The 27,888-nt window shown below is 39.2% G+C and overlaps 3 protein-coding genes across 3 annotated transcripts; all 3 read right to left on the reverse strand.

Moving 5' to 3' along the window:
- Positions 1–411: 411 nt before the first annotated feature.
- Positions 412–5,640, reverse strand: LOC139621456 (uncharacterized). The gene is made up of 4 exons (XM_071477977.1): positions 3,869–5,640; positions 1,792–2,100; positions 1,585–1,659; positions 412–977 (listed from the first exon to the last, which is right to left on the reverse strand). Exons 1-4 carry the CDS (start codon positions 4,005–4,007, stop codon positions 817–819), a joined length of 684 nt encoding a protein of 227 aa, XP_071334078.1. The 5' UTR covers positions 4,008–5,640; the 3' UTR covers positions 412–816.
- Positions 5,641–9,332: 3,692 nt separating this feature from the next.
- On the reverse strand, positions 9,333–14,196 carry LOC139621457 (immunoglobulin lambda-1 light chain-like). The gene is made up of 5 exons (XM_071477978.1): positions 13,489–14,196; positions 12,668–12,715; positions 10,707–11,015; positions 10,500–10,574; positions 9,333–9,884 (listed from the first exon to the last, which is right to left on the reverse strand). The coding sequence occupies exons 1-5, from the start codon at positions 13,802–13,804 to the stop codon at positions 9,724–9,726; spliced, it is 909 nt and encodes a 302-aa protein (XP_071334079.1). The 5' UTR covers positions 13,805–14,196; the 3' UTR covers positions 9,333–9,723.
- Positions 14,197–18,254: 4,058 nt separating this feature from the next.
- LOC139621459 (immunoglobulin lambda-1 light chain-like) lies at positions 18,255–23,082 on the reverse strand. The gene is made up of 5 exons (XM_071477980.1): positions 22,434–23,082; positions 21,613–21,660; positions 19,597–19,905; positions 19,392–19,466; positions 18,255–18,782 (listed from the first exon to the last, which is right to left on the reverse strand). Exons 1-5 carry the CDS (start codon positions 22,747–22,749, stop codon positions 18,622–18,624), a joined length of 909 nt encoding a protein of 302 aa, XP_071334081.1. The 5' UTR covers positions 22,750–23,082; the 3' UTR covers positions 18,255–18,621.
- Between the last annotated feature and the right edge of the window lie 4,806 nt (positions 23,083–27,888).

Below are 27,888 nucleotides of genomic sequence, written 5' to 3' on the forward strand. Positions count from 1 at the left end.
CACAGCAGCTCGGTCTGCTGATTGTTCATATGTGTAAACAACGGTGTCATCAGGATACAGTTTTACATCCACACTGACACAATGATCAAAGATGATTAATATACAACCTAAATGATCAGGGGAACCAGCACTGAACCTCAAGGTACAGCCACACCTAATGTTTGTAACATAGTGACAAATTTGCTTAAGTTTGCTTATCTTTCTTAGTGTTGTTGTGCGTGTTTGGCCCTGTGTATATGTTCAAATCATCCTGTGCCTTTGTTCTGGACACTGTGTGAAAGTAGAGTAAGAGCTATTTACACCCAGAGTCAATTACACGTAAGTGTCAGTGTAAATAGTCAAATATAGTTTTTCATTTTTCTGATGATTTACTCCAAAGTCAAAAGGAAATGTTAAAAAACATTTTAACAATCCAAAAACACTGTGATTATTTATTTATTCAAAGAGTAACACTGAAAGAATTTGACAAAAAATTTCATTGTCAGGTTAAAATGTTTAAAAATGAAAAACAAGAAGAGATAAAATTACATGAAAAATAATATATATCTACCAAGCAGCTAATGATTCAACTTCATTTTCTATTATTAAACAAGTCACCATTAAAAGTGGTAATAAAATACAGCATCAACATAACATAATACTAAATAATATACATTTTAAAAGTGAAAATATATGTGTATATATGTTTTTATATTTTTAGACTGACTGTATTTAACCTTTGAATAAAAAAAAAACACATTTGACTTAAATTTCTGAACAGTGATCAAATAGATAAATGAGATGAAGTGATGGTGAGAAAAGGCGAGCAGAAAACAGTCAGTCAGCATGTGTGCAGTTGGTGGACGGTCCCTTGTTCCTGAGGATCATCAGCAGAGAGAGTCCACAGCAGTACACCAGACTCTTCACTATCAGCACTGTGTACAGCAGACAGAGCAGCTTCACCCTGCACTGAGGCTGGAGAGGATCCAGGGGACCCACTGCAACAGAAAAGGATTCAAAAAGAAATCAGTCAGTGCTCTGCTCCTCTGCTCTCTTTGACAGCGTCTCCACATGATGCTGAATCTCTGCTCAACACAGTCACCAAGCCTTCACCACCTTCTTCTGTCAAGTGTTTATGACAATTCAAATCACTCCAGGATCAAATGGAAAGTCCAGATATGAAAAGACACAGGCTGTTATGAGCTTGAAGTTGGATTCACTGATTTTCTTTTTGCTGCCACTTGAGGGCAGAAGAACTCAACAACAAGCTAAATAAAGTCATCTGACCTTTGACCTTACACACAGTCATTAGATTCATTCTTAATGTAGAAATATGAATGAGTGGAGTTTTAAGTCCCTAAAGTTGTTGTAGCTCCCTCAAAGCCCCACATTTAGTATAGTGCCCCCAACACGTGTTATTAGTCAGGATGGTGCAGTGAAAGCTCTGTGACTGGGGTTTGTTGTGCTGTTGGACACGCTAACACAATCAGGGAGTGTATGTTTCAATCCTTCAGTGATGAGCAGGAAGTGAACAGACTGATATGCAGCCCTAACTGCAGCAGAACATTGGAGCTGTCCATGCAGAGAGGCAGCAGGTGATCTTACAGGGAGCTTGCTGCAGAGCTGCCGGGTGTGCTGGCTCTCTCTCTGGAGGACAGGAGGCTGCTGGAGCTGGAACCTCTGAAACACAAGAGGAGTCAAATGTTTGGAGCTGCAGTGAGAAATGTCAGTGCTCTGCTCCTCTGCTCTCTTTGACAGCGTCTCCACATGAAGCTGAATCACTGCTCAACGCAGTCACCAAGCCTTCATCACCTTGTTGTGTTGGGGCCTCCACCGTTCCCCCCTCGTGCTTGACGTAGCAGCTGTATTTATATGTGCTGTTCTCTGGCTGATGGATCAGCAAGATGGCGGCGGAGCGTCCCGACTCTGTGAGCTCCAGCTGCTCTCCCTCAGCAGGGGGCAGCTCCTCCAGAGGACCACCCTCCTTCTGTCTTTTCCAGGAGAACTGGACCCGAGGAGGAAACATGGCTGAGGCCAGACACAGCAGGGAGCTCTTCCCCTCCAGGTGGGCTCTGGGTGCTGCTGGGTACACGCTCACCACGGGCTTCACTACCTGCTCATCTGAAGATTGACAGCAGCAACAAGCAGCACAGACACACATTCACACAGTCAACAGCAGCTTCCAGCACTGCACTGCATTCAGTCTGATCCTGGAAACTACATGGACTCTGATCACTCAACTACTCATCCATACAGCACAAAGGTCCCCACATATACTGGATTCACCTTCATATATATTTACTGAGCTATAGATCATGGTTATATATTATGTATATCATCAGAGAAAGATCAAGTTCAAGAAAGTCAAAGATGGAAACACTGTTTAAATTCTTTATATTCATGTTTCACTTTTATAAATCATAAGCTCAGAATAAATGTGGTATTATAGTATTTGTATATTTACAAGATTTAAGTATACAGGTATCCAAGTATATCTTTAAAAAATACATATTCACTCTTATTTAGAATACAGTGACACTCATAAGATATACAGTATTAACCAAATATTTCATGTTAAGAAAAACATTACAAGATTTTATGACTGATATAAAGAATATATAAAAAAATGTATCATGATATATTCTGACAATATATATAATTAAACATAAAGTGTGCATGTATTTTAGATTTTTCTTATACCTACAGAGGTTTTGTTATATTTTTTTCTTACATAAATAAAATATTGATCATTATTTTATGATTACAATATTTACTCAGACAATTTTAGATCAATTCTACATCAAACTAAAAACACTTTTAAATAAAAGAAATATTTACAGTCATAAAAATGACAGTTATTACCACCTAACTAGTAAAATAAAAAACAATATATACACTATTTATATTAAAAGAATTTATATTAAAAGAATTTAATATATATATATATATATATATATATATATATATATATATATATATATATATATATATATATATATATATATATATATATATATATATATGTTTTTTTTCTTTGATATATTTTGCTAATTTACACACATTCGCCATTATATAAAGTATGTTAACATTCATTTGATGAACAAATTAAACATTATACAAATTATATTTAATGAGAATTACTGTAAGATATACTGTGGAAGTATAGATCAATAGTTTATATCATCCTGCATGATATATTCTATCCATAGAAAATCCATATATCAGTCTATTAATTAATTGAACCTTTCCTCAGAATTATTTAATAGTATACCGTCAGTTTAAATATTAAATGTAATGTTTTAAAATACATATATTTTTCCTCACATTAAGTGTTTGTTTTTGTTGTTGTTAAAATGAATATTTCAAATAAAATACATTTATCATCAGACAACAACTGTATTCATTTACTGTATTTTCCAGCATCAACCTTTCTGACTGAATCTGAAGAATCCTGCTCATCACTGAAATTCACTTTGATTAACTGGACATTTTTTACAAAAAGTCAACTGAGCAGGAAAATCCTCCACAGTCCTTCATGTACAAGTCAATTGATTTGAGCAGAGAGAAGAGAGGAAAGAAAAGCAGTCTGATGATTCATGAAGCAGCAGCTGATGAGAATCCACAATGCACTTACAATATCACACTTTTTGGACTCTTCAAAACCTTTTGAGCTCCAGCAGAAATAAAGAATTCCTTCTGCTGTGCAGTGAGATTTAAACATCTTTTCACTAATGATTGAACTTTTTCATTGAACAACGGCTGCATCAGGAACTTTGTACTAACTATGAACAAACTAACATGTAAAGTCTGAAGCAGCAGAAACTGACTGAAAACACATTTTCTACTTCTTCAATAAAACAACTGAAGGAAAATAAATGTTTGTTCTCACCTGTTACATACAGTTTAGCTCCAGAGCCAAACATATAGTACCAGCCTCCTCCCACAGTGAAAGAGACTGATACAAAAACCTGTCTGCTGTTGAATGTGTCAGCTGAGGTGAACGAGTCCACATTATGAACCAGGATCATATTTCAGCTCCATCATGTGTTTCTCTAATGTTCAGATCAACATGACTGTCTCTTCTTCTCTTTTCTTTTTTGTTCACACTCAAATATCTCAACAAATATTCTCATTTCAACTGCTTCAGACGTTCATGGTCCCCTCAGGATGAACTGGAATAACTTTGCTGATCCTCTGACTTTTCACCACATTGACATTTGTAAAGATGTTTGTAAGGGATGCTGGACCTAAACACAGGAGACCTCTGTTAGTTTCCTGTTTCCGTTCTATAACCTTAACCACGTGGTTATTATTGTAACCATGATGATGAGCCTCATCTTAACTTCAAAGTGCTTATTTTAACCCAAACCAAGTCCTCCAACTAACCCAACCCTGACCCTACAAGTCCTCCAACCTAAATGACCATATAAGTCCTTTGTCCCCTCCCTCTGATTAGACCCATGGGAGTGTTTCCTGAATTGACGCCACTACAGCTCCAGGAGAGACGCCACAGATAAACTTAAGGACAGGAACACACTGGATGTGTGACATGTGGGTGCACATCACGTGATCTAGAGGTTCAATATTTTATCTATTTTTCTCATGTGACGAGCTTCAACCAGAAAAGTTAGACAGAGAAAAGACCTGTTGATGTCATAGTGACGTCATAGCAGTAACATTACATAAACCTGACGCCTTTCACTACAGTTGTCTTTGTCTAGTCTGAATCTGAATATGACACACACATGAAAAAATATCAATATATATTTGAAGCATGTGAGCAGCTGCATGTGGAGACTGTGGTGTTTTAGAGACATTTTCTGTCAAACATAAATCAGAAATTAATTTATAATGAAAACAAATCCAACATTCAAGTCACCTACAAACTCTATGTAGAGAGACAGAGCTGGAAGCAGCAGTGACACAGCAGACACACAGCCGGTGTGAACACACACACACGTGTTTCTCTGCAGCAGGTCAGCGACGCAGCCGCCACACACACCCAACACAGGCAGTGTGTTCCCGGAGTAAAACCCACTGCTGACACATAAATCAAACTGACCCTTTAATGTTGTGACAGTGCTGTGGTCAACTTGGTTCATTTAGGTGAAGATCCTGGTTTGGGTTCAAATAAGTACTTAGTTAACATCACAGGACCTTCATCACCTTGGTTACAATAATAAACATGCGGTTCAGGCTAGATAAGCCTCGTTGCCATGGTTACACCAATAATCAGGTTGAGGTCAGGGAACGATGGTGGTGACGCTTTAAAAAAATCAGCAGTGACTCTGTTGGAGATGAAATGAACAGCGGTCTCCTGTGATAAAGTCCAGTGTTTTGTTGATGAAGTGTAATAACTTTGATCCTCTGACTCTTCATCAAGCACCATCATGATTTTATTCATTTAGTTCCTTTCATTGTTTTCTCTTCATCTTGTTTTATTCTTGTGCTTCTGAGTTTCCTCTTTGTCCTCACTGTGTGGAACAACAGGAAACCTGCTCAAATATCTGATCACAATATGAATCAATATCATAGAAAAGTCAAGAAAACGTGTCTGAGCTGGAGGTGAAATATGTCAACCTGGGCTGTGGTTTACTGCTCTCTTCCTGTCACAAACTCTGTTTGACATCTGTTCATCTGTTGGTTTTTGTTCAGGCTGCAGGGATCATTTCTCACTGTGGGGAGCATCCTTCCAACAGGAGCAGTAGTAGGAGGCTGAATGAGAGAGTTTAACTTTGTCTATCTTCAGCTCACAGCCGTTCTGTTTGTTAACAGCTGTGAAATCATCTTTCTGAGGATGATTGTAACCTTTATAAACTTCATCGTCACTCTTATCAAAACGCAGAATACGTGTGAATGTTTCTCTCTCTTTCTTCTGGTACCAATATACTAAAGTGCTGTCACACTGGTGAGTTCCTCCACAGCTGAAGGAGACTGATCCACCAACTCTCCTGGTCAATGATAACTGGTCCTGAATCAGCTCTGCTGCCATGGCAACCAGCGCTGTAGAGACACAGACAGGTAGATGAAGGTCAGTGTGACAGTGTTTGTCACAGGTGGACTTTGTTGGCTCCTGATTGGCTGGAAACACTCACCTGAACACAGACAGCACAGAGCAGCAGCTGGGAGGAAAAGCATTTTGTGCAGTGGTGTTTCCTCTGGTGAACCTGGGGAGAAGTGGAGCTCTGATGCAGCTGAGGACAAACAAGGACGAGCTGTGAGATCAGACCAGGGCCACGTGGTTTCTGACGCCTCCTCAAACCTCCCATCAGCCCCTGCTGCCCACAGATGAGGCTGCTGCTGCTGATTGGCGGCTCAGCTGAAGCTGTTGTGTGGTTTTCCTCTGAGTGGGAGGTTTTAAAGGGGAAAGAAAAACCACAAACTCATGAGTTCAACAGTGAAATGATCATTTCATGGCAGCAACATTAAAGTGTCAAAAGCTTCTATGTTTCAGTGTGTGATTGGTCAAACTGAGATCTTCAGTCTCCAACATGTTGTTTGTGTTCAGTCTTCAAATGTCTGCTGCTGAAGAAGAAGATGAAGGTGACTGTCAGCCTGCGGAGGGGAGTCATTTATTATTTCATCTGTTCATCTTTGTTTTATTCTCATTATTTTCATATTTTCTCTAAATTTTCCCAGATTTCTCTGTTTCTCTGAACTGATGGAGTGAAAAGTTCCTTGGTCTTGATGCTCTGTGCAGATTCCTCCACTAAGAGCACCTGCGGTTTGGTCGGTTCAACTCCCAACCGGTCCAACCCTTTCCTGCATGTTGTTCCCCCTCTCTGCCCCTGTCACTCTCTACTGTCCTGTCTAATAAAGACAAAAATGCCCAAAAAATATCTTAAAAAGAAAAGAAATTCTGGGTCACCATGATGACACAACACAATCATGTTCCCACAAACACATTCAGGTTGGTGGTGAATTTAGTAACACACACTGTCATGTGTTGTTGAACAGCTGTGATGGAAACACAAAAGTACAAATCCACAGAGCTCCTCAGCTGAGATTTTAACCCTTAAAGTCCCTTCAGTTTATTTCATGCACTTCAATAATCATTTCTCTGACTCTGCTCTGTTTCCTGTACACGGTGCTGATAGTCAGTCTAAAAATCATATATACAATTATCATATATCACACATATATTTGCAGGTTCTCGGTTTAAACTCTCTTCTTTTTTTAGTGTTGTTTTAATGCTCTATATCCACTTTTAATTGCAACTTGTATATTAATAGAAAATTAAGCTGAATCATTAGTTATCTGGTAAATATTTTATTGATTATTGGATGTTTTCTGTCTTTTTGCCTTTTAATACTTTCTTTAGAGTGTCATATTCATTCAATGTAACATAGTCAATATATGAATAAACATCCTGGCTTTTATTGATATAATTTTGATTTTTAGATCAAATAATTGGAAACAGGCTTGACCATCTTGGTCATATATATTGACACCTACAAGTAATTTGACTATGGCTGTAAACAGCTCTCAGTAAACTTTAATGAAGCTGCAGCAACAAATGTAGAGGACGATACAAATGTAAGCAAACAGTCTGTGGCATGATTCACACTCCAAACTTATTTTTAAATCATGTTTAAAATGATACAATACAATTTACTTCATGAGTGTGTACAGCAGCAGATATGAATCTGCTCTCAGTGGTTATTAGGACTCAGAAAAAACTGTTGACAACGAATCAACACTTCCTTTCCTGCAGCAGACGGGCTGTGTGGGTTTCTGCTCTGCAGCCTCCACACTGTTAGCTGTGGCTTTTCACTTCAACAACACAATGACAGCTGCAACCATCCACTCTGTTAAAGAATCATTGCAGGAAGGATCTGTGTTCTTCATCTGTGAGAGAAACAGCTCAGATCCACAACTCAGAGCTGAGAGATGAACTTTGACTAAAACAAAACAACGTTAAAGCTCCTTCGTTCTGATCAGGTCCCATTTTATCAGCCATCACTGATTCTAACAGTGTTTTCAGTCTTCAGAGCGTTCACACGAGACTAATTACAAACTGAAGTCTCACACATAACATAACATAACACATTCAGGGAGTTCGTCATGATTATTTATTCACTAAAACCCAAGGTAATGATTTTAGTGGTATTACAGGAAATGTTACATTATGATTTGTTCATTTTATAATTTATATTTTCATTAATTTGTTGTTATTTTAACCTGAAATTATCAGTTATTTTTCACATGAAGCACATTTTGAAAATCAATAAATTAATTATTAATTCAATGAAATTTACATTTCACAGAGTATAAATTGAAACCATGAGAGAGTTTTCAACACTGAGTCTCTGACTATAAATTTGAAAAATAAAAAAAGTCCATTTGTTCTGATTAATCTGACCAACAAACCACAAACCAGACAGAGACACAAACACAAACACACTGAGACATCTCAATCAATTCACCTCATGAACGCACTGACCCACTGACCTCTGGTGAATTACATTCAAGCTTCAGTTGTTTTCAGTGTAGCTGTCAACTACACTGGTCGTTTTGTGTTTTGGGCTCTAGAAGCTGTTAAAACACTTGGTTTAAACACTGATAAAAAACTGAAGGTGTCATTCTGCTGCTTTAGCTTCAGTCGGTGTAGATAAGATACACAACTGCTTATGGGTAAATTGAATGACGTCGGCCTCAGCACGTAAAAGGTTAAGTGTTGGGTCAGGTTTTCTCTTTATGGAAAACGATACTGTGGTTATTTAAATATTATTTATAGAGATGACACAATGATGACACTGAAATGCCTCTGTCAAAAATGTCTAATTTTTAGCATGTTTCAAAAACAGGTTTTGAGTGTATTGTGTCTGTGTTATATATTACTATACAACATGTTTTATTTTTTCAAAGTGTGTATAACTTGTGTCTTTGTGAAGCATTTTGTGATTCCAGTCTTGGAACGTGTTAGATAAATAATATATATAAATATAATATAAATATAATAAGTCTGATTATTTTTTATACCTGGAGTGTAAACAACAGTGTCATCAGCGTAGAGTTTTACACACACACTGACACAAAGATAAAAGATCATTAATATACAACCTGCACTGAATCTCAAGGTACAGCCACACCAACGTTGTATTAAATAACGACAAATTTGTGTTTGCTTATCTTTTTTAGTGTTGTTGTGCTTGTTTGGCTCTGTGCCACTGTTCATATCATCCTTTGCCTTTATTCTGGACACTGTGTGAAAGTAGAGTAAGAGCTATTTACACTCAGAGTCAAGCTACACATAGGTATCAGTGTAAATAGTCAATATAGTTTTTCATTTTTCTGATGATTTACTCTGAAGCCAAATGGAAATTTTAAAAAATATGTTAACAATCCAAAAATACTGTGATTATTTATTTATTGAAACAGTAACACTGAAATAATTTGACAAAAATTTAATTGTCAGGTTCAAATGTATTAAAATGAAAAACAAGACAAGAAAATATAACATGAAAAATAACATATCTACCAAGCAGCTAATTATTCAGCTACATTTCCTATTATTAAACAAGTCACCATTAAAAGTGGTAATGAAATACAGCATCGACATAACATAATACTAAATAATGTACATTTAAAAAGTGAAAATATATGTGTATATATGTTTTTATATTTTTAGACTGACTGTATTTAACCTTTGAATAAAAAAACACATTTGACTTAAATTTCTGAACAGTGATCAAAGAGATAAATGAGATGAAGTGATGGTGAGAAAAGGCGAGCAGAAAACAGTCAGTCAGCATGTGTGCAGTTGGTGGACGGTCCCTTGTTCCTGAGGATCATCAGCAGAGAGAGTCCACAGCAGGACACCAGACTCTTCACTATCAGCACTGTGTACAGCAGACAGAGCAGCTTCACCCTGCACTGAGGCTGGAGAGGATCCAGGGGACCCACTGCAACAGAAAAGGATTCAAAAAGAAATCAGTCAGTGCTCTGCTCCTCTGCTCTCTTTGACAGCGTCTCCACATGAAGCTGAATTGCTGCTCAACACAGTCACCAAGCCTTCATCACCTTCTTCTGTCAAGTGTTTATGACAATTCAAATCACTCCAGGATCAAATGGAAAATCCAGATATATAAAGAAACAGGTTGTTATGAGCTTGAAATTGGATTCATTGATTTTCTTTTTGCTGCCACATGGGGACAGAAGAACTCAACAACAAGCTAAATAAAGTCATGTTTGACTTTTGACCATACACACAGTCATTGAATTAATTCTTAATGTAGAAATATGAATGAGTTTAGCTTTAAGATACAGTCCCTAAAGTTGTTGTAGCTCCCTCAAAGCCCCACATTTAGTATAGTGCCCCCAACACGTGATATTAGTCAGGATGGTGCAGTGAAAGCTCTGTGACTGGGGTTTGTTGTGCTGTTGGACACTCTAACACAATCAGGGAGTGTATGTTTCAATCCTTCAGTGATGAGCAGGAAGTGAACAGACTGATATGCAGCCCTAACTGCAGCAGAACATTGGAGCTGTCCATGCAGAGAGGCAGCAGGTGATCTTACAGGGAGCTTGCTGCAGAGCTGCCGGGTGTGCTGGCTCTCTCTCTGGAGGACAGGAGGCTGCTGGAGCTGGAACCTCTGAAACACAAGAGGAGTCAAATGTTTGGAGCTGCAGTGAGAAATGTCAGTGCTCTGCTCCTCTGCTCTCTTTGACAGCGTCTCCACATGAAGCTGAATCACTGCTCAACACAGTCAGCAAGCCTTCATCACCTTGTTGTGTTGGGGCCTCCACCGTTCCCCCCTCGTGCTTGACGTAGCAGCTGTATTTATATGTGCTGTTCTCTGGCTGATGGATCAGCAAGATGGCGGCGGAGCGTCCCGACTCTGTGAGCTCCAGCTGCTCTCCCTCAGCAGGGGGCAGCTCCTCCAGAGGACCATCCTCCTTCTGTCTTTTCCAGGAGAACTGGACCCGAGGAGGAAACATGGCTGAGGCCAGACACAGCAGGGAGCTCTTCCCCTCCAGGTGGGCTCTGGATGCTGCTGGGTACACGCTCACCACGGGCTTCACTACCTGCTCATCTGAAGATTGACAGCAGCAACAAGCAGCACAGACACACATTCACACAGTCAACAGCAGCTTCCAGCACTGCACTGCATTCAGTCTGATCCTGGAAACTACATGGACTCTGATCACTCAACTACTCATCCATACAGCACAAAGGTCCCCACATATACTGGATTCACCTTCACATATATTTACTGAGCTATAGATCATGGTTATATATTATGTATATCATCAGAGAAAGATCAAGTTCAAGAAAGTCAAAGATGGAAACACTGTTTAAATTCTTTATATTCATGTTTCACTTTTATGAATCATAAGCTATGAATAAATGGTGCATTATAGTATTTGTATATTTAAAAATATTGAATTATCCAAGTATCCAAGTTTATCTTTAACAAAAATGCATATTTTCTATTATTTGAAATACAATGATAGTCATAAGATATACAGTATTAACCAGATATTTCACTTTCAGAATAACATTACAAGATTTTATGGCTGATAAATATAAAGAACAAAAAATATTTATCATGATATATTCTGACAATATATATAATTAAAAATACATTGTGCATGTATTTTTGATTTTTTGCTTATTTAAATAGAATATTGATCAATATCTTATGATTACAATATTTACTCAGACAATTTTAGATCAATTCTACATCAAACTAAAAACATGTTTAAGTGAAAGAAATATTTACAGTCATATAAATAACAGTTATTACCACCTAACTAGTAAAATAAAAAACAATATAGACTAATTTTATTAAAAGAATTAATATTAAAAGAATTTAAATTTTTTTTTTTTTTTCTTTGATATATTTTGCTAATTTACACACATTTGCCATGATATAAAGTATGTTAACATTCATTTGATGAACAAATTAAACATTAGAGAAATTATATTTACTGAGAATTACTGTAAGATATACTGTGGAAGTATAGATCTATAGTTTATATCATCCTGCATGATATATTATATCCATAGAAAATCTATATGCCAGTCTATTAGTTAATTGAACCTTTCCTCATAATTAATATTATACCGTCTGTTTAAATATTAAATATAATGTTTTAAAATACATATATTTTTCCTCATATTAAGTGTTTGTTTTTGTTGTTGTTAAAATGAATATTTCAAATAAAATACATTTATCATCAGACAACAACTGTATTCATTTACTGTATTTTCCAGCATCAACCTTTCTGACTGAATCTGAAGAATCCTGCTCATCACTGAAATTCACTTTGATTAACTGGACATTTTGTACAAAAAGTCAACTGAGCAGGAAAATCCTCCACAGTCCTTCATGTACAAGTCAATTGATTTGAGCAGAGAGAAGAGAGGAAAGAAAAGCAGCTGATGATTCATGAAGCAGCAGCTGATGAGAATCCACAATGCACTTACAATATCACACTTTTTGGACTCTTCAAAACCTTTTGAGCTCCAGCAGAAATAAAGAATTCCTTCTGCTGTGCAGTGAGATTTAAACATCTTTTCACTAATGATTGAACTTTTTCATTGAACAACGGCTGCATCAGGAACTTTGTACTAACTATGAACAAACTAACATGTAAAGTCTGAAGCAGCAGAAACTGACTGAAAACACATTTTCTACTTCTTCAATAAAACAACTGAAGGAAAATAAATGTTTGTTCTTACCTGTTACATAAAGTTTAGTTCCAGAGCCAAAGATGAGGTAGTACCATCCTCCCACAGTGAAAGAGACTGATACAAAAACCTGTCTGCTGTTGAATGTGTCAGCTGAGGTGAACGAGTCCACATTATGAACCAGGATCATATTTCAGCTCCATCATGTGTTTCTCTAATGTTCAGATCAACATGACTGTCTCTTCTTCTCTTTTCTTTTTTCTTCACACTCAAATATCTCAACAAATATTCCCATTTCAACTGCTTCAGACGTTCATGGTCCCCTCAGGATGAACTGGAATAACTTTGCTGATCCTCTGACGTTTCATCACATTGACAGTTGTAAAGATGTTTGTAAGGGATGCTGGACCTAAACACAGGAGACCTCTGTTAGTTTCCTGTTTCCGTTCTATAACCTTAATCACGTGGTTATTATTGTAACCATGACGACGAGCATCATCTAAATTTCAAAGTGCTTATTTTTCCCCAAACCAAGTCCTCCAACTAACCCAACCCTAACCCTAAAGGTCCTCCAACCTGAATGACCATATAAGTCCTTTGTCCCCTCCCTCTGATTAGACCCATGGGAGTGTTTCCTGAATTGGAGCCACTACAGCTCCAGGAGAGACGCCACAGATAAACTTAAGGACAGGAACACACTGGATGTGTGACATGTGTGTGCACATCACATGATCTAGAGGTTCAGTATTTCACCTATTTTTCTCACGTGACGAGCTTCAACCTGCTCTCTACTGCTCTCTTCCTGTCACAAACTCTGTTTGACATCTGTTCATCTGTTGGTTTTTGTTCAGGCTGCAGGGATCATTTCTCACTGTGGGGAGCAAACTTATAACAGGAGCAGTAGTAGGAGGCTGAATGAGAGAGTTTAACTTTGTCTATCTTCAGCTCCCAGCCGTTCTGTTCATTAACAGATGTGAAATCATCTTTCTGAGGATGACCGTAGCTTGAGTCTATGTTTCCATTATTCTTGTTAATATCAAGTATGACTGTGAATGTTTCTGTCTCTTTCTTCTGGTACCAGAATACATAAACACTGTCACACTGGTCAGTTCCTCCACAGCTGAAGGAGACTGATCCACCAACTCTCCTGGTCAATGATAACTGGTCCTGAATCAGCTCTGCTGCCATGGCAACCAGCGCTGTAGAGACACAGACAGGTAGATGAAGGTCAGTGTGACAGTGTTTGTCACAGGTGGACTTTGTTGGCTCCTGATTGGCTGGAAACACTCACCTGAACACAGACAGCACAGAGCAGCAGCTGGGAGGAAAAGCATTTTGTGCAGTGGTGTTTCCTCTGGTGAACCTGGGGAGAAGTGGAGCTCTGATGCAGCTGAGGACAAACAAGGACGAGCTGTGAGATCAGACCAGGGCCACGTGGTTTCTGACGCCTCCTCAAACCTCCCATCAGCCCCTGCTGCCCACAGATGAGGCTGCTGCTGCTGATTGGCGGCTCAGCTGAAGCTGTTGTGTGGTTTTCCTCTGAGTGGGAGGTTTTAAAGGGGAAAGAAAAACCACAAACTCATGAGTTCAACAGTGAAATGATCATTTCATGGCAGCAACATTAAAGTGTCACAAGCTTCTACGTTTCAGTGTGTGATTGGTCAATCTGTTGATAGTCAGTCTAAAAATCATAAATACATATATCATATATCACAAATATATTTGCAGGTTCTAAGTTTAAACTTGTTGTTTTTCAGTGTTATTCTAATGCTCTATATCCACTTTTAATTGCAACTTGTATATGAATAGAAAATAAAGCCAAGTCATTATTTATCTGATAAATATTTTATTGATTGTTTAATGTTTTCTGTCTTTTTGCCTTTTAATACTATCTGTAGAGTGTCAAATTCATTCAATGTAACATTGTCAATATATTAATGAACATCCTGGTTTTTATTGATATAAATTCGATTTTTAGATCAAATAATTATTTATAATAATTATAATTTTCACGAGGTTTCGTCTGTGACATGATTCACGCTCCAAACTTATTTTTAAAACATTTTTCAATTCAATTCAATTTAATTTTATTTGTATAGCGCCAAATCATAATATACATTATCTCAAGGCACTTTACAGGGTAAGGTCAAGACCTTACTTTGTTACAGAGAAAAACCCAACAGTCCCCACAACGAGCAAGCGCTTGGCGACAGGGGGGAGGAAAAACTCCCTTTAACAGGAAGAAACCTCCAACAGAACCGGGCTCAGGGTGGGCGGCCGTCTGCCTCGACCGGTTGGGTTTAGGAGGAGATGAAAAAAGGGGTTGGGAGGAGAATAGGGGAGAGAAGAGAGAGAGAGAGAGACCAGGAACCGCTGTATAGGTAATGGTGTTATCAATAATAGTGACAGGTAACAGTGGTTAATAGTAAAGATGAGTAGTGGTGGATCTGGATCCTGCTGCTCCCGAGGCAGAGATACCTGCAGAATGAGGACAGAGAGAGGGAGAGAGAGGAGAAGCACAAACTACGGGAGAGAAAAAGAAACAAAGTTAATGGCATGAAGTCATCGAGAGAGAGAGAGAGAGAGAGAGAGACAGAAATAGAGAGAGAGCACCCAGTGAATCATGGGAATCCCCCAGCAGTCTAGCTCTATAGCAGCATAACTAAGGGATGGGTCAGGACATACCTGAGCCAGCCCTAACTATAAGCTTTACTAAACAGGACAGTTTGAAGCCTGATCTTAAAGGTAGAGAGGGTGTCTGCCTCCCGAACCCACACTGGGAGCTGGTTCCACAGGAGAGGAGCCTGATAGCTGAAGGCTCTGCCCCCCATTCTACTCTTACAAACTCTGGGAACCACAAGTTGACCTGCATTTAGAGAGCGAAGTGTCCTATTGGGAAAATAGGGAACTATAAGCTCTCCAAGGTATGATGGTGCCTGACCATTAATGGCTTTGTAGGTGAGGAGGAAGATTTTAAACTCTATCCTGGATTTTACAGGGAGCCAATGCAGAGAGGCTAACACAGGAGAGATGTGATCTCGTTTCCTAGTTCCTGTCAGTACTCGTGCTGACGCATTCTGGATCAATTGGAGGCTTTTCACTGAATTTTTGGGACATCCTGACAATAAAGAGTTACAGTAGTCCAGTCTTGAGGTAACAAATGCATGAACTAGTTTTTCAGCATCCTTTAGACATATAATGGGTCTGATTTTAGCAATATTGCGCAGGTGGAAGAAGGCTGTCCTAGAGACTTGCTTTATATGTGAAGTAAAGGACAAGTCCTGGTGAAAAATGACACCAAGGTTTCTGACTGTAGCACTGGAGGCCAAGGTGATGTCATCCAGAGCCAGTATATTATCACATAGTGTATCTCTGAGGTGTTTTGGGCCAATTACAATAACTTCAGTTTTGTCTGAATTTAAGAGTAAGAAATTACTGGTCATCCAGGTTATTATGTCCTTAAGACAGACCTGAAGCTTGGCTACCTGGTTAGTCTCACCTGGCTTCATGGATAAGTACAGCTGGGTGTCATCTGCGTAACAATGGAAATTCATCTGGTGCCTCCTAATAAAGTTTCCTAGAGGGAGCATATATAGACTGAAGAGCAGTTTCAAATTATAAAATAAAATTTACTTCAGCGTCTAAACAAGTGGAGAAATTCCAACTTTCCTTTGTTCAAATTCTGGAGAAATCAGGTCAGAAAACTCATTTGTGTCGTGTTGGACAGTCCTGACAAACAACCTGTGTCAGTTATGTACAAGCACTTGTTGGCAGTGTCAACTGTCAAGTGACCTTTGGTTGCTAAAGCTCCAAATTCCCATTAAAAACTTCCCACGAAGGAGACCTCCAGGTGGGTGGTCTTTGTGGGTCTGTGGGCTCAGTTGAACTCTGTGTGGGTGGAGGGCTCAGTGGAAAAAGTGTCACCAAGAGACAAACTACAGAGAGGGAGGGGGGTTCATGAGTGTGTACAGCAGCAGATATGAATCTGCTCTCAGTGGTTATTAGGACTCAGAAAAAACTGTTGACAACGAATCAACACTTCCTTTCCTGCAGCAGACGGGCTGTGTGGGTTTCTGCTCTGCAGCCGACGTTAAAGCTCCTTCGTTCTGATCAGGTCCCATTTTATCAGCTGTCACTGATTCTAACAGTGTTTTCAGTCTTCAGAGCGTTCACACGAGACTAATTACAAACTGAAATCTCAACATGAGAGTATGGAGAATAAAACTGTCATTTTGTAAACCTCTAACACATTCAGGGAGTTCGTCATGATTATTTATTCACTAAAACCCAAGGTAATGATTTTAGTGGTATTATAGGAAATGTTACATTATGATTTGTTCATTTTATAATTCATATTTTCATTTATTTGTTGTTGTTATTTTAACATGAAATTATTAGTTATTTTTCACATGAAGCACATTTTGCTAAACAATCAATTTAATTATTGAATCAGTGAAATTTACATTTCACAGAGTTTAAATTGAAACCATGAGAGAGTTTTCAACACTGAGACCCTGACTGTAAATTTAAAAATAAAAAAAGTCATTTTGTTCTGATTAATCTGACCAACAAACCACAAACCACACAGAAACAGAAACACAAACACACTGAGACAAACACATCATGTTGTTGTTCTCTTCTTGAGGCAGAACTAGAGCGGCCATGTTGTTCCACCTCAGCTCTCATTATTTCAGTAAGTTACAGTTGATAAAAAACAAAAGCTGTTGTCAGACGAGTCTGTACATCTCAATCAATTCACCTCATGAACCCACTGACCCACTGACCTCTGGTGAATTACATTCAAGCTTCAGTTGTTATCAGTGTAGCTGTCAACTACACTGGTCATTTTGTGTTTTGGGCTCTAGAAGCTGTTAAAACACTTGGTTTAAACACTGATAAAAAACTGAAGGTGTCATTCTGCTGCTTTAGCTTCAGTCGGTGTAGAGAAGATACACAACTGCTTATGGGTAAATTGAATGACGTCGGCCTCAGCACGTAAAAGGTTAAGTGTTGGGTCAGGTTTTCTCTTAATGGAAAACAATACTATGGTTATTTAAATATTATTTATAGAGATGACACAATGATGATACTGAAATGCCTCTGTGTCCTAAATGTTTAGTGATTCATAGTTTTATTTTTATATTTCAAAAATGTCTCATGTGTAGCATGTTTAGAAAACAGGTTTTGAGTGTTTTGTGTCTGTGTTATATATTACTATACAACATGTTTTATTTTTTCAAAGTGTGAATATAACTTTTTGGGATTTCAGTCTTGAAAAGTATTCGATAGATATAATTCTTAGTTTACTTATCTTCGGTATTTAGAGTAAAGTTTTTTATAACTGTAGTGTAAACAACAGTGTCATCAGCGTAGAGTTTTACATCCACACCGACACAATGATCAAAGATCATTAAAATACAACCTGCACTGAACCTCAAGGTACAGCCACACAAACGTTGTATTAAATAGTGACAGATTTGTGTTTGCTTATCTTTCTTCGTGTTGTTGTGTGATTGTTTGGCTCTGTGCCACTGTTCATATCATCCTTTGCCTTTGTTCTGTACACTGTGTGAAAGTAGAGTAAGAGCTATTTACACCCAGAATCAATTACACATAGGTGATTATTTATTTATTGAAACAGTAACACTGAAAGAATTTGACAAAAATCCTTTTCAGGTTAAAATGTATTAAAATGAAAAACAAGACGAGAAAAAAGTAACATGAAAAAAAGAACATATCTACCAAGCAGCTAATGATTCAACTTCATTTTCTGTTATTAAACAAGTGACCATTAAAAGTGGTAATAAAATACAGCATCGACATAACATAATACTAAATAATGTACATTTAAAAAGTGAAAATATATGTGTATATATGTTTTTGTATTTTTAGACTGACTGTATTTAACCTTTGAATAAAAAAACACATTTGACTTAAATTTCTGAACAGTGATCAAAGAGATAAATGAGATGAAGTGATGGTGAGAAAAGGCGAGCAGAAAACAGTCAGTCAGCATGTGTGCCGTTGGTGGACGGTCCCTTGTTCCTGAGGATCATCAGCAGAGAGAGTCCACAGCAGGACACCAGACTCTTCACTATCAGCACTGTGTACAGCAGACAGAGCAGCTTCACCCTGCACTGAGGCTGGAGAGGATCCAGGGGACCCACTGCAACAGAAAAGGATTCAAAAAGAAATCAGTCAGTGCTCTGCTCCTCTGCTCTCTTTGACAGCGTCTCCACATGAAGCTGAATCGCTGCTCAACGCAGTCACCAAGCCTTCATCACCTTCTTCTGTCAAGTGTTTATGACAATTCAAATCACTCCAGGATCAAATGGAAAGTCCAGATAGAAAAAGACACAGGTTGTTATGAGCTTGAAATTTCTGATTTTCTTTTTGCAGCCACTTGGGGGCAGAAAAACTCAACAACAAGCTAAATAAAGTCATCTCTGACCTTTGACCTTACACACAGTCATTAAATTAATTCTTAATGTAGAAATATGAATGAGCAGAGCTTTAAGATACAGTCCCTAAAGTTGTTGTAGCTCCCTCAAAGCCCCACATTTAGTATAGTGCCCCCAACACGTGTTATTAGTCAGGATGGTGCAGTGAAAGCTCTGTGACTGGGGTTTGTTGTGCTGTTGGACACTCTAACACAATCAGGGAGTGTATGTTTCAATCCTTCAGTGATGAGCAGGAAGTGAACAGACTGATGTGCAGCCCTAACTGCAGCAGAACATTGGAGCTGTCCATGCAGAGAGGCAGCAGGTGATCTTACAGGGAGCTTGCTGCAGAGCTGCCGGGTGTGCTGGCTCTCTCTCTGGAGGACAGGAGGCTGCTGGAGCTGGAACCTCTGAAACACAAGAGGAGTCAAATGTTTGGAGCTGCAGTGAGAAATGTCAGTGCTCTGCTCCTCTGCTCTTTGACAGCGTCTCCACATGAAGCTGAATCACTGCTCAACACAGTCACCAAGCCTTCATCACCTTGTTGTGTCGGGGCCTCCACCGATCCCCCCTCGTGCTTGACGTAGCAGCTGTATTTATATGTGCTGTTCTCTGGCTGATGGATCAGCAAGATGGCGGCGGAGCGTCCCGACTCTGTGAGCTCCAGCTGCTCTCCCTCAGCAGGGGGCAGCTCCTCCAGAGGACCACCCTCCTTCTGTCTTTTCCAGGAGAACTGGACCCGAGGAGGAAACATGGCTGAGGCCAGACACAGCAGGGAGCTCTTCCCCTCCAGGTGGGCTCTGGGTGCTGCTGGGTACACGCTCACCACGGGCTTCACTACCTGCTCATCTGAAGATTGACAGCAGCAACAAGCAGCACAGACACACATTCACACAGTCAACAGCAGCTTCCAGCACTGCACTGCATTCAGTCTGATCCTGGAAACTACATGGACTCTGATCACTCAACTACTCATCCATACAGCACAAAGGTCCCCACATATACTGGATTCACCTTCACATATATTTACTGAGCTATAGATCATGGTTATATATTATGTATATCATCAGACAAAGATCAAGTTCAAGAAAGTCAAAGATGGAAACAAGATTTAAATTCTTTATATTCATGTTTCACTTTTATAAATCATGAGCTCAGAATAAATGTGGCATTATAGTATTTGTATATTTACAAGATTTAAGTATACAGGTATGCAAGTATATCTTTAACAAAAATACATATTCACTCTTATTTAAAATACAGTGACACTAATAAGATGTACAGTATTAACTAAATATTTAATGTTAAGTATAAAATTATTAAATATTCTCACAAATATAAAGAACAAAATGTATCATTATATATTCTGACAATATATATATATATATATATATATATATATATATATATATAATTAAAAATAAAGTGTGCATGTATTTTTGATTTTTCTTATACCTACAGAGGTTTTGTTATATTTTTTGCTTACATAAATAAAATATTGATTATTATCTTATGATTACAATATTTACTCAGACAATTTTAGATCAATTCTACATCAAACTAAAAACATGTTTAAGTGAAAGAAATATTTACAGTTATATAAATAACAGTTAATACCACCCAACTATTGTAATAAAAAACAATATATAGACTAATTATATTACAAGAATTCATATTAAAAGAATTTAATTTTTTTTTTCTTTGATATATTTTGCTAATTTACACACATTTGCCATGATATAAAGTATGTTAACATTCATTTGATGAACAAAATAAACATTAGTGAAATTATATTTAATGAGAATTACTGTAAGATATACTGTGGAAGTATACATCTATACTTTATATCATCCTGCACGATATATTATATCCATAGGAAATCTATGTCAGTCTATTAATTAATTGAACCTTTCCTCGTAATTATTTAATCTTATATCATCAGTTTAAATATTAAATGTAATGTTTTAAAATACATATATTTTTCCTCAAATTAAGTGTTTTTGTTTGTTGTTGTTGTTAAAATGAATATTTCATATAAAATACATTTATCATCAGACAACAACTGTATTCATTTACTGTATTTTCCAGCATCAACCTTTCTGACTGAATCTGAAGAATCCTGCTCATCACTGAAATTCACTTTGATTAACTGGACATTTTGTACAAAAAGTCAACTGAGCAGGAAAATCCTCCACAGTCCTTCATGTACAAGTCAATTGATTTGAGCAGAGAGAAGAGAGGAAAGAAAAGCAGTCTGATGATTCATGAAGCAGCAGCTGATGAGAATCCACAATGCACTTACAATATCACACTTTTTGGACTCTTCAAACCTTTTGAGCTCCAGCAGAAATAAAGAATTCCTTCTGCTGTGCAGTGAGATTTAAACATCTTTTCACTAATGATTGAACTTTTTCATTGAACAACGGCTGCATCAGGAACTTTGTACTAACTATGAACAAACTAACATGTAAAGTCTGAAGCAGCAGAAACTGACTGAAAACACATTTTCTACTTCTTCAATAAAACAACTGAAGGAAAATAAATGTTTGTTCTTACCTGTTACATACAGTTTAGTTCCAGAGCCAAAGATGAGGTACCAGCCTCCTCCCACAGTGAAAGAGACTGATACAAAAACCTGTCTGCTGTTGAATGTGTCAGCTGAGGTGAACGAGTCCACATTATGAACCAGGATCATATTTCAGCTCCATCATGTGTTTCTCTAATGTTCAGATCAACATGACTGTCTCTTCTTCTCTTTTCTTTTTTGTTCACACTCAAATATCTCAACAAATATTCCCATTTCAACTGCATCAGACGTTCATGGTCCCCTCAGGATGAACTGGAATAACTTTGCTGATCATCTGACTTTTCATCACATTGACAATTGTAAAGATGTTTGTAAGGGATGCTGGACCTAAACACAGGAGACCTCTGTTAGTTTCCTGTTTCCGTTCTATAACCTTAATCACGTGGTTATTATTGTAACCATGACGACGAGCATCATCTAAATTTCAAAGTGCTTATTTTTCCCCAAACCAAGTCCTCCAACTAACCCAACCCTAACCCTAAAGGTCCTCCAACCTGAATGACCATATAAGTCCTTTGTCCCCTCCCTCTGATTAGACCCATGGGAGTGTTTCCTGAATTGGAGCCACTACAGCTCCAGGAGAGACGCCACAGATAAACTTAAGGACAGGAACACACTGGATGTGTGACATGTGTGTGCACATCACATGATCTAGAGGTTCAGTATTTCACCTATTTTTCTCACGTGACGAGCTTCAACCTGCTCTCTACTGCTCTCTTCCTGTCACAAACTCTGTTTGACATCGGTTCATCTGTTGGTTTTTGTTCAGGCTGCAGGGATCATTTCTCACTGTGGGGAGCATCCTTATAACATGAGCAGTAGTAGGAGGCTGAATGAGAGAGTTTAACTTTGTCTATCTTCAGCTCCCAGCCGTTCTGTTCATTAACAGATGTGAAATCATCTTTCTGAGGATGACCGTAGCTTGAGTCTATGTTTCCATTATTCTTGTTAATATCAAGTATGACTGTGAATGTTTCTGTCTCTTTCTTCTGGTACCAGAATACATAATCATTGCTACACTGGTCAGTTCCTCCACAGCTGAAGGAGACTGATTCACCAACTCTCCTGGTCAATGATAACTGGTCCTGAATCAGCTCTGCTGCCATGGCAACCAGCGCTGTAGAGACACAGACAGGTAGATGAAGGTCAGTGTGACAGTGTTTGTCACAGGTGGACTTTGTTGGCTCCTGATTGGCTGGAAACACTCACCTGAACACAGACAGCACAGAGCAGCAGCTGGGAGGAAAAGCATTTTGTGCAGTGGTGTTTCCTCTGGTGAACCTGGGGAGAAGTGGAGCTCTGATGCAGCTGAGGACAAACAAGGACGAGCTGTGAGATCAGACCAGGGCCACGTGGTTTCTGACGCCTCCTCAAACCTCCCATCAGCCCCTGCTGCCCACAGATGAGGCTGCTGCTGCTGATTGGCGGCTCAGCTGAAGCTGTTGTGTGGTTTTCCTCTGAGTGGGAGGTTTTAAAGGGGAAAGAAAAACCACAAACTCATGAGTTGAACAGTGAAATGATCATTTCATGGCAGCAACATTAAAGTGTCAAAAGCTTCTATGTTTCAGTGTGTGATTGGTCAAACTGAGACCTTCAGTCTCCAACATGTTGTTTGTGTTCAGTCTTCAAATGTCTGCTGCTGAAGAAGAAGATGAAGGTGACTGTCAGCCTGCAGAGGGGGGTCATTTATTATTTCATCTCTTTATCTTTGGTTTATTCTCATTATTTTCATCTTTTCTAGAAATTTTCCCAGACTTCTCTGTTTCTCTGAACTGATGGAGTGAAAAGTTTCTTGGTCTTGATTTTAATCTGACAGCAGATCAAAAATCCGGGTCACCATGATGCACAAACACAGCAACACATTCATGTTCCCACAAACACATTCGGGTTGGTGGTGAATTCAGTAACACACACTGTCATGTGTTGTTGAACAGCTGTGATGGAAACACAAAAGTACAAATCCACAGAGCTCCTCAGCTGAGATTTTAACCCTTAAAGTTCCTTCAGTTTATTTCATTCACTTCAATAATGTTTTCCTGGCTGAACAGTTGTGTTGCTGTGAGTTACCAGCAGAGTCAAACACAGCCCATGTGACCAAAGTGGTGAGCTTCAAATGAATATGAAATTTTACTTCATTACAAGTGCTGAAGAAAAATGGTGAAGGACCAACAAATACCAGGAGACTGAAGACCACAACAGGATTCAAACACACAACCTCACTGTTACAAATCCTCTTCTAGCAGAAGCTCTATGAGGGGTTTGAGCTACATGGGCTCAGACACAGAAAATAATCAGATCTGAAGAAGAATTCTCCTCAAACACATTAAATATACACAACAATACTGAGAGCATTAGACCACCTGTCCTGGGTGGTGTAGTGGTCTGAACTCCTGGTTTTCACCTTGATGGTCCAGGTTCAGTTCAAGCTTTGGGAAAGTATCAGGTATTTGCTGTTTATTTTATATTTTGAAGTGATGAAGAAATGATTCAAATGCACAACTTCAGTTTCAGCAAACCTGCTTTTGATGCAGCTCTCATGGTGAAAACAATCAGGTTTCCCACATGGTCACGTGGTCAGGATTACTGGTTCCTGGACTCAGTTTTTGAAGTAATCTGATTTAATAATCCTCAAAGACCCATTCTGTGGTTGTGATTCACCAGCGGAGTCAAGAAGTGTCCAAATCTGGAGATGTGAAAAACAGAGAAGTGAAATTTTAGTTTGACAAGAAAAATACTGTCAAACCAACAGTTGAGAGCTGATGTAGCTGAGAAAGTCCTGATAGCTGAGGTGGTTCAGATGCAGGTTTGGTGAAACACAACATGTGAATTCAAATCCTCTCTTCATCACTTGTTGAACAGAGGAAGAAAGAGAAAACAGTGACACCATCCTCTCCTAAAAGAAGACCTGAACCCAGATCAGCTGAGTGAAGACCAGGAGCTCTGACCACCTGAGTCATGAGGTCATGGAGATCTGGATTTACTGATAATGATGAGACAAGCAGCTGTTGCAAACTGATATTTAATGCTGTCTATTTTAACCAACATCGTTCTATAACTTTAATCACGTGGTTATTTTTGTAACCATGACAACGAGGCTCATCGAACCTCAACTTAAAAGTGCTTATTTTAACCCAAACCATGATCTTTCCTTAAACCTCACCAAACATTAACCACAGTGTTGTCACATCATGAAACCAACAGGTCCTCCAACCTAAATGACCATATAAGTCCTTTGTCCCGACCCACAGATAAACTTGAAGCCAGGAACACACTGGATGTGTGACGTGTGTGTGGCAGCTGCAGAACGTCTAAGTTTTCATTTCAGTGCTGATGTTAACGGGTTAGAGCGGAGCCTCGCGGCTGTATGGTGTGATCTAGACTTTCAGCATCTCGCCTATTTTTCTCACGTGACGAGCTCCTCCCAGCAAAAACAAACAGAGAAAAGATCTGTTGATGTCATCGTGACATCATAGCAGCAACATTACATAAACCTGACGCCTTTCACTACAGTTGTCTTTGTCTAGTCTGAATCTGAATATGACACACACATGAAAAAATATCAATATATATTTGAAGCATGTGAGCAGCTGCATGTGGAGACTGTGGTGATTTAGAGACATTTTCTGTCAAAAATAAATCAGAAATTAATTTATAAAGAAAACAAATCCAACATTCAAGTCACCTACAAACTCTATGTAGAGAGACAGAGCTGGAAGCAGCAGTGACACAGCAGACACACAGCCGGTGTGAACACACACCAGGGGTGAAAGTAAGCCGGTACGGTCCGGTACTGCGTCCCACTAAAAGATTCAGTGGCGTACGCAGTACCAGGGAGAGGGGAGAGCAGCTGCCTGCTAAAGCCCAAATTCAGAACCAGTCACGGCCGCACTTTAGGCAACAAAATAGATCTGCTAGCAATGTGCAGTCTTGAACATCACTTTGTCTGTTTATAAATTGCTTTTAACTCGTTCTGAATTGCTTCTGAACCGTCCGTGCTGTGTTTTGGTCCATGTTGGACGGAGCTATTCCTGAAACGTGTGAAACGTGAAGCTTGTGTGGTACTGAATTGTGCAGTTATAGTGTTAAACTGTGTTTAATAATTTTTGTGTTGAGCATTTTTTTGGGCGGGCCTTAAACGGGGTACTGATGACACACTTTGACCCCCACTTAGCATACCCCGCCCCTAAAGCTGTAACGGTTTAAAAGTCTGGAATGTACCAGCATCAGTGGTTCTCACGCTCAGTGTTACTGCTGGTTAGCTAAACCTTCCCTCCCAACATGTGTCTTTCCTAGAGGCTGCAATACCAACGGTGTGGTGTCATTATAATTAGAGAATAATGTATGAATAGATAATCATTGTTATTCACTCATGACGTTTCCCTTCTTTTCATGACCAGAAGGATAGTTCCTCTTCATCCTCTCATCAAATACCCTTTTTCCACTAAAATTAGCGGGTATAGGTATATATTCTGTTCAAACTCAGGACACACACAACTGCAGGGAGTGATGTCATCACTGCACTTGTGATACTCACAAAAGTATTTTTGTTGAGATTATTATTGTTTAATTTCCTCTGAAGTTACTGTTTGGTTTACGGCCACTGCTATTATCTAATTTTATTACTTTATTCTGCTAAGTAAGAATAAGAAAGAGAAACACACAATGACTTGAGGTTGCGAGAAATGGACACTGGGTGGCAGCACTTACCGGCGGCGTCACTGGGACTGTTTACAGTGCATCGCGGGAGTGAAGCTCATAATCCAATGGACCTGGAAAATGACCAGTAGCTGTCCTGTGTCTCTCATTTCTGTCCTGTGTTTCCAGTTTCCAGCGCTCCAGTCGGGATTATCTATATATCTGTTAGCGAAGGCCTAGCTGGGACCCGCTACAGATTCTTGGGGGCTCGTCCAGGATTCTTCGGTGCCATCTATTGGACCGGAAGCCGAGTGATGTCTATGACAACGCTGATCAGCAACTAGGAGAGAGGGCCGCATCATCCAGACGCCGACCAACAGCCCTATCCAGCCGTGGGGACTGCAGCTGTGGACGAGTGGAGGTCTGTGACCCAGAGTCAACTGTGCCATCATCAGACGGTGTTGCCAGCCGTGAGGGGAACGAGGAGCCATCATGTCGGATGGTGGGAGGAGAAGCCTGGTGTGGAACACCTTGTCAACTGAAGAGCTTCTTCGGGTCGCCGGATCGGTGGATCCAGCGTTGGATGTGCACCAGACAGAGCTTAAGGAGGGAGATCAGGAGGTGTATTACGACCACATTCACTCGTTCATGTATAACAAGCAGTTACTTGAAACAGAAGACCAGGGAATGGTCCAGTTGCTGATGTTAAAAGACATTATTGATGAGATAGTAAAATGTCGTGACAATGATATGCCACTGCTAAATGTAAAGGATGATTCTGAGGTAAATGCTGTGCCAAGTGGTGAAAAGGTTGTAGACCTTGTTGGTTCGTCTGATGGTTCTGTCATTATCCAAACATCTCCCAAAATCACCACAGACACCCACATTCAGAGTCACCACACACCCATTTCAGTCAGTACTGAATCACCTAATGATAATGCTGCACCAGATTTAGGCTCAGTTAAAGCTACAGTGTTAAATGCACCTGACACAGCGAACGCTGATTTGCTTAAAGTGCTCGCTAGTTATGAAGAGCTGAGCAAGAAACTCATACAGTGTATACCAGTACATGCTACACTGCCACAGACACTTTAGCCCCCGCCCACTGTCCTGTCCAGGCAGCCGAGCAGCAATCCACCCGGTGAACCTGCCTCCCAGTCAGCTCGCGAAGGGATGGTGTCCCCGAGGGAACTCAGTTACCTACCCAGGAGAGAGTTCAAGGTTCAAGGCGATCAGGTTGGTGATCAATCCTCAGACATCACCTACAATAATGTCTGCAAGCAGATTGATGATGGAATCAGGGAGGGATTTTCCGATTCAGAGATTGTTCGTGGTGTACTCAAAATCATAAGACCAGGCATATTCAAAGAGATGTTGATAAATAAAGACGACATAGCGGTGGCTGAACTCAAGGGGTTTCTCCAAACTCACTTAAGAGAAAAGAACAGCACAGAGTCATTCCAAGAGTTGATGTGCACGAAACAAGAAGAGAACGAGACACCACAACAGTTCCTCTACCGGGTGATGGGTTTAAAACAGCGCATCCTATTCACATCAAAACTGACATTTGACATTAAATACTCTGCTGCTACAGTACAAGATGTTTTCCT

Source organism: Trachinotus anak, unplaced genomic scaffold (assembly GCF_046630095.1).
Source record: "Trachinotus anak isolate AG129_WGS33_773 ecotype Australia unplaced genomic scaffold, CSIRO_AGI_Tana_v1 ptg000005l, whole genome shotgun sequence".
Taxonomy (NCBI): Eukaryota; Metazoa; Chordata; class Actinopteri; order Carangiformes; family Carangidae; genus Trachinotus; species Trachinotus anak.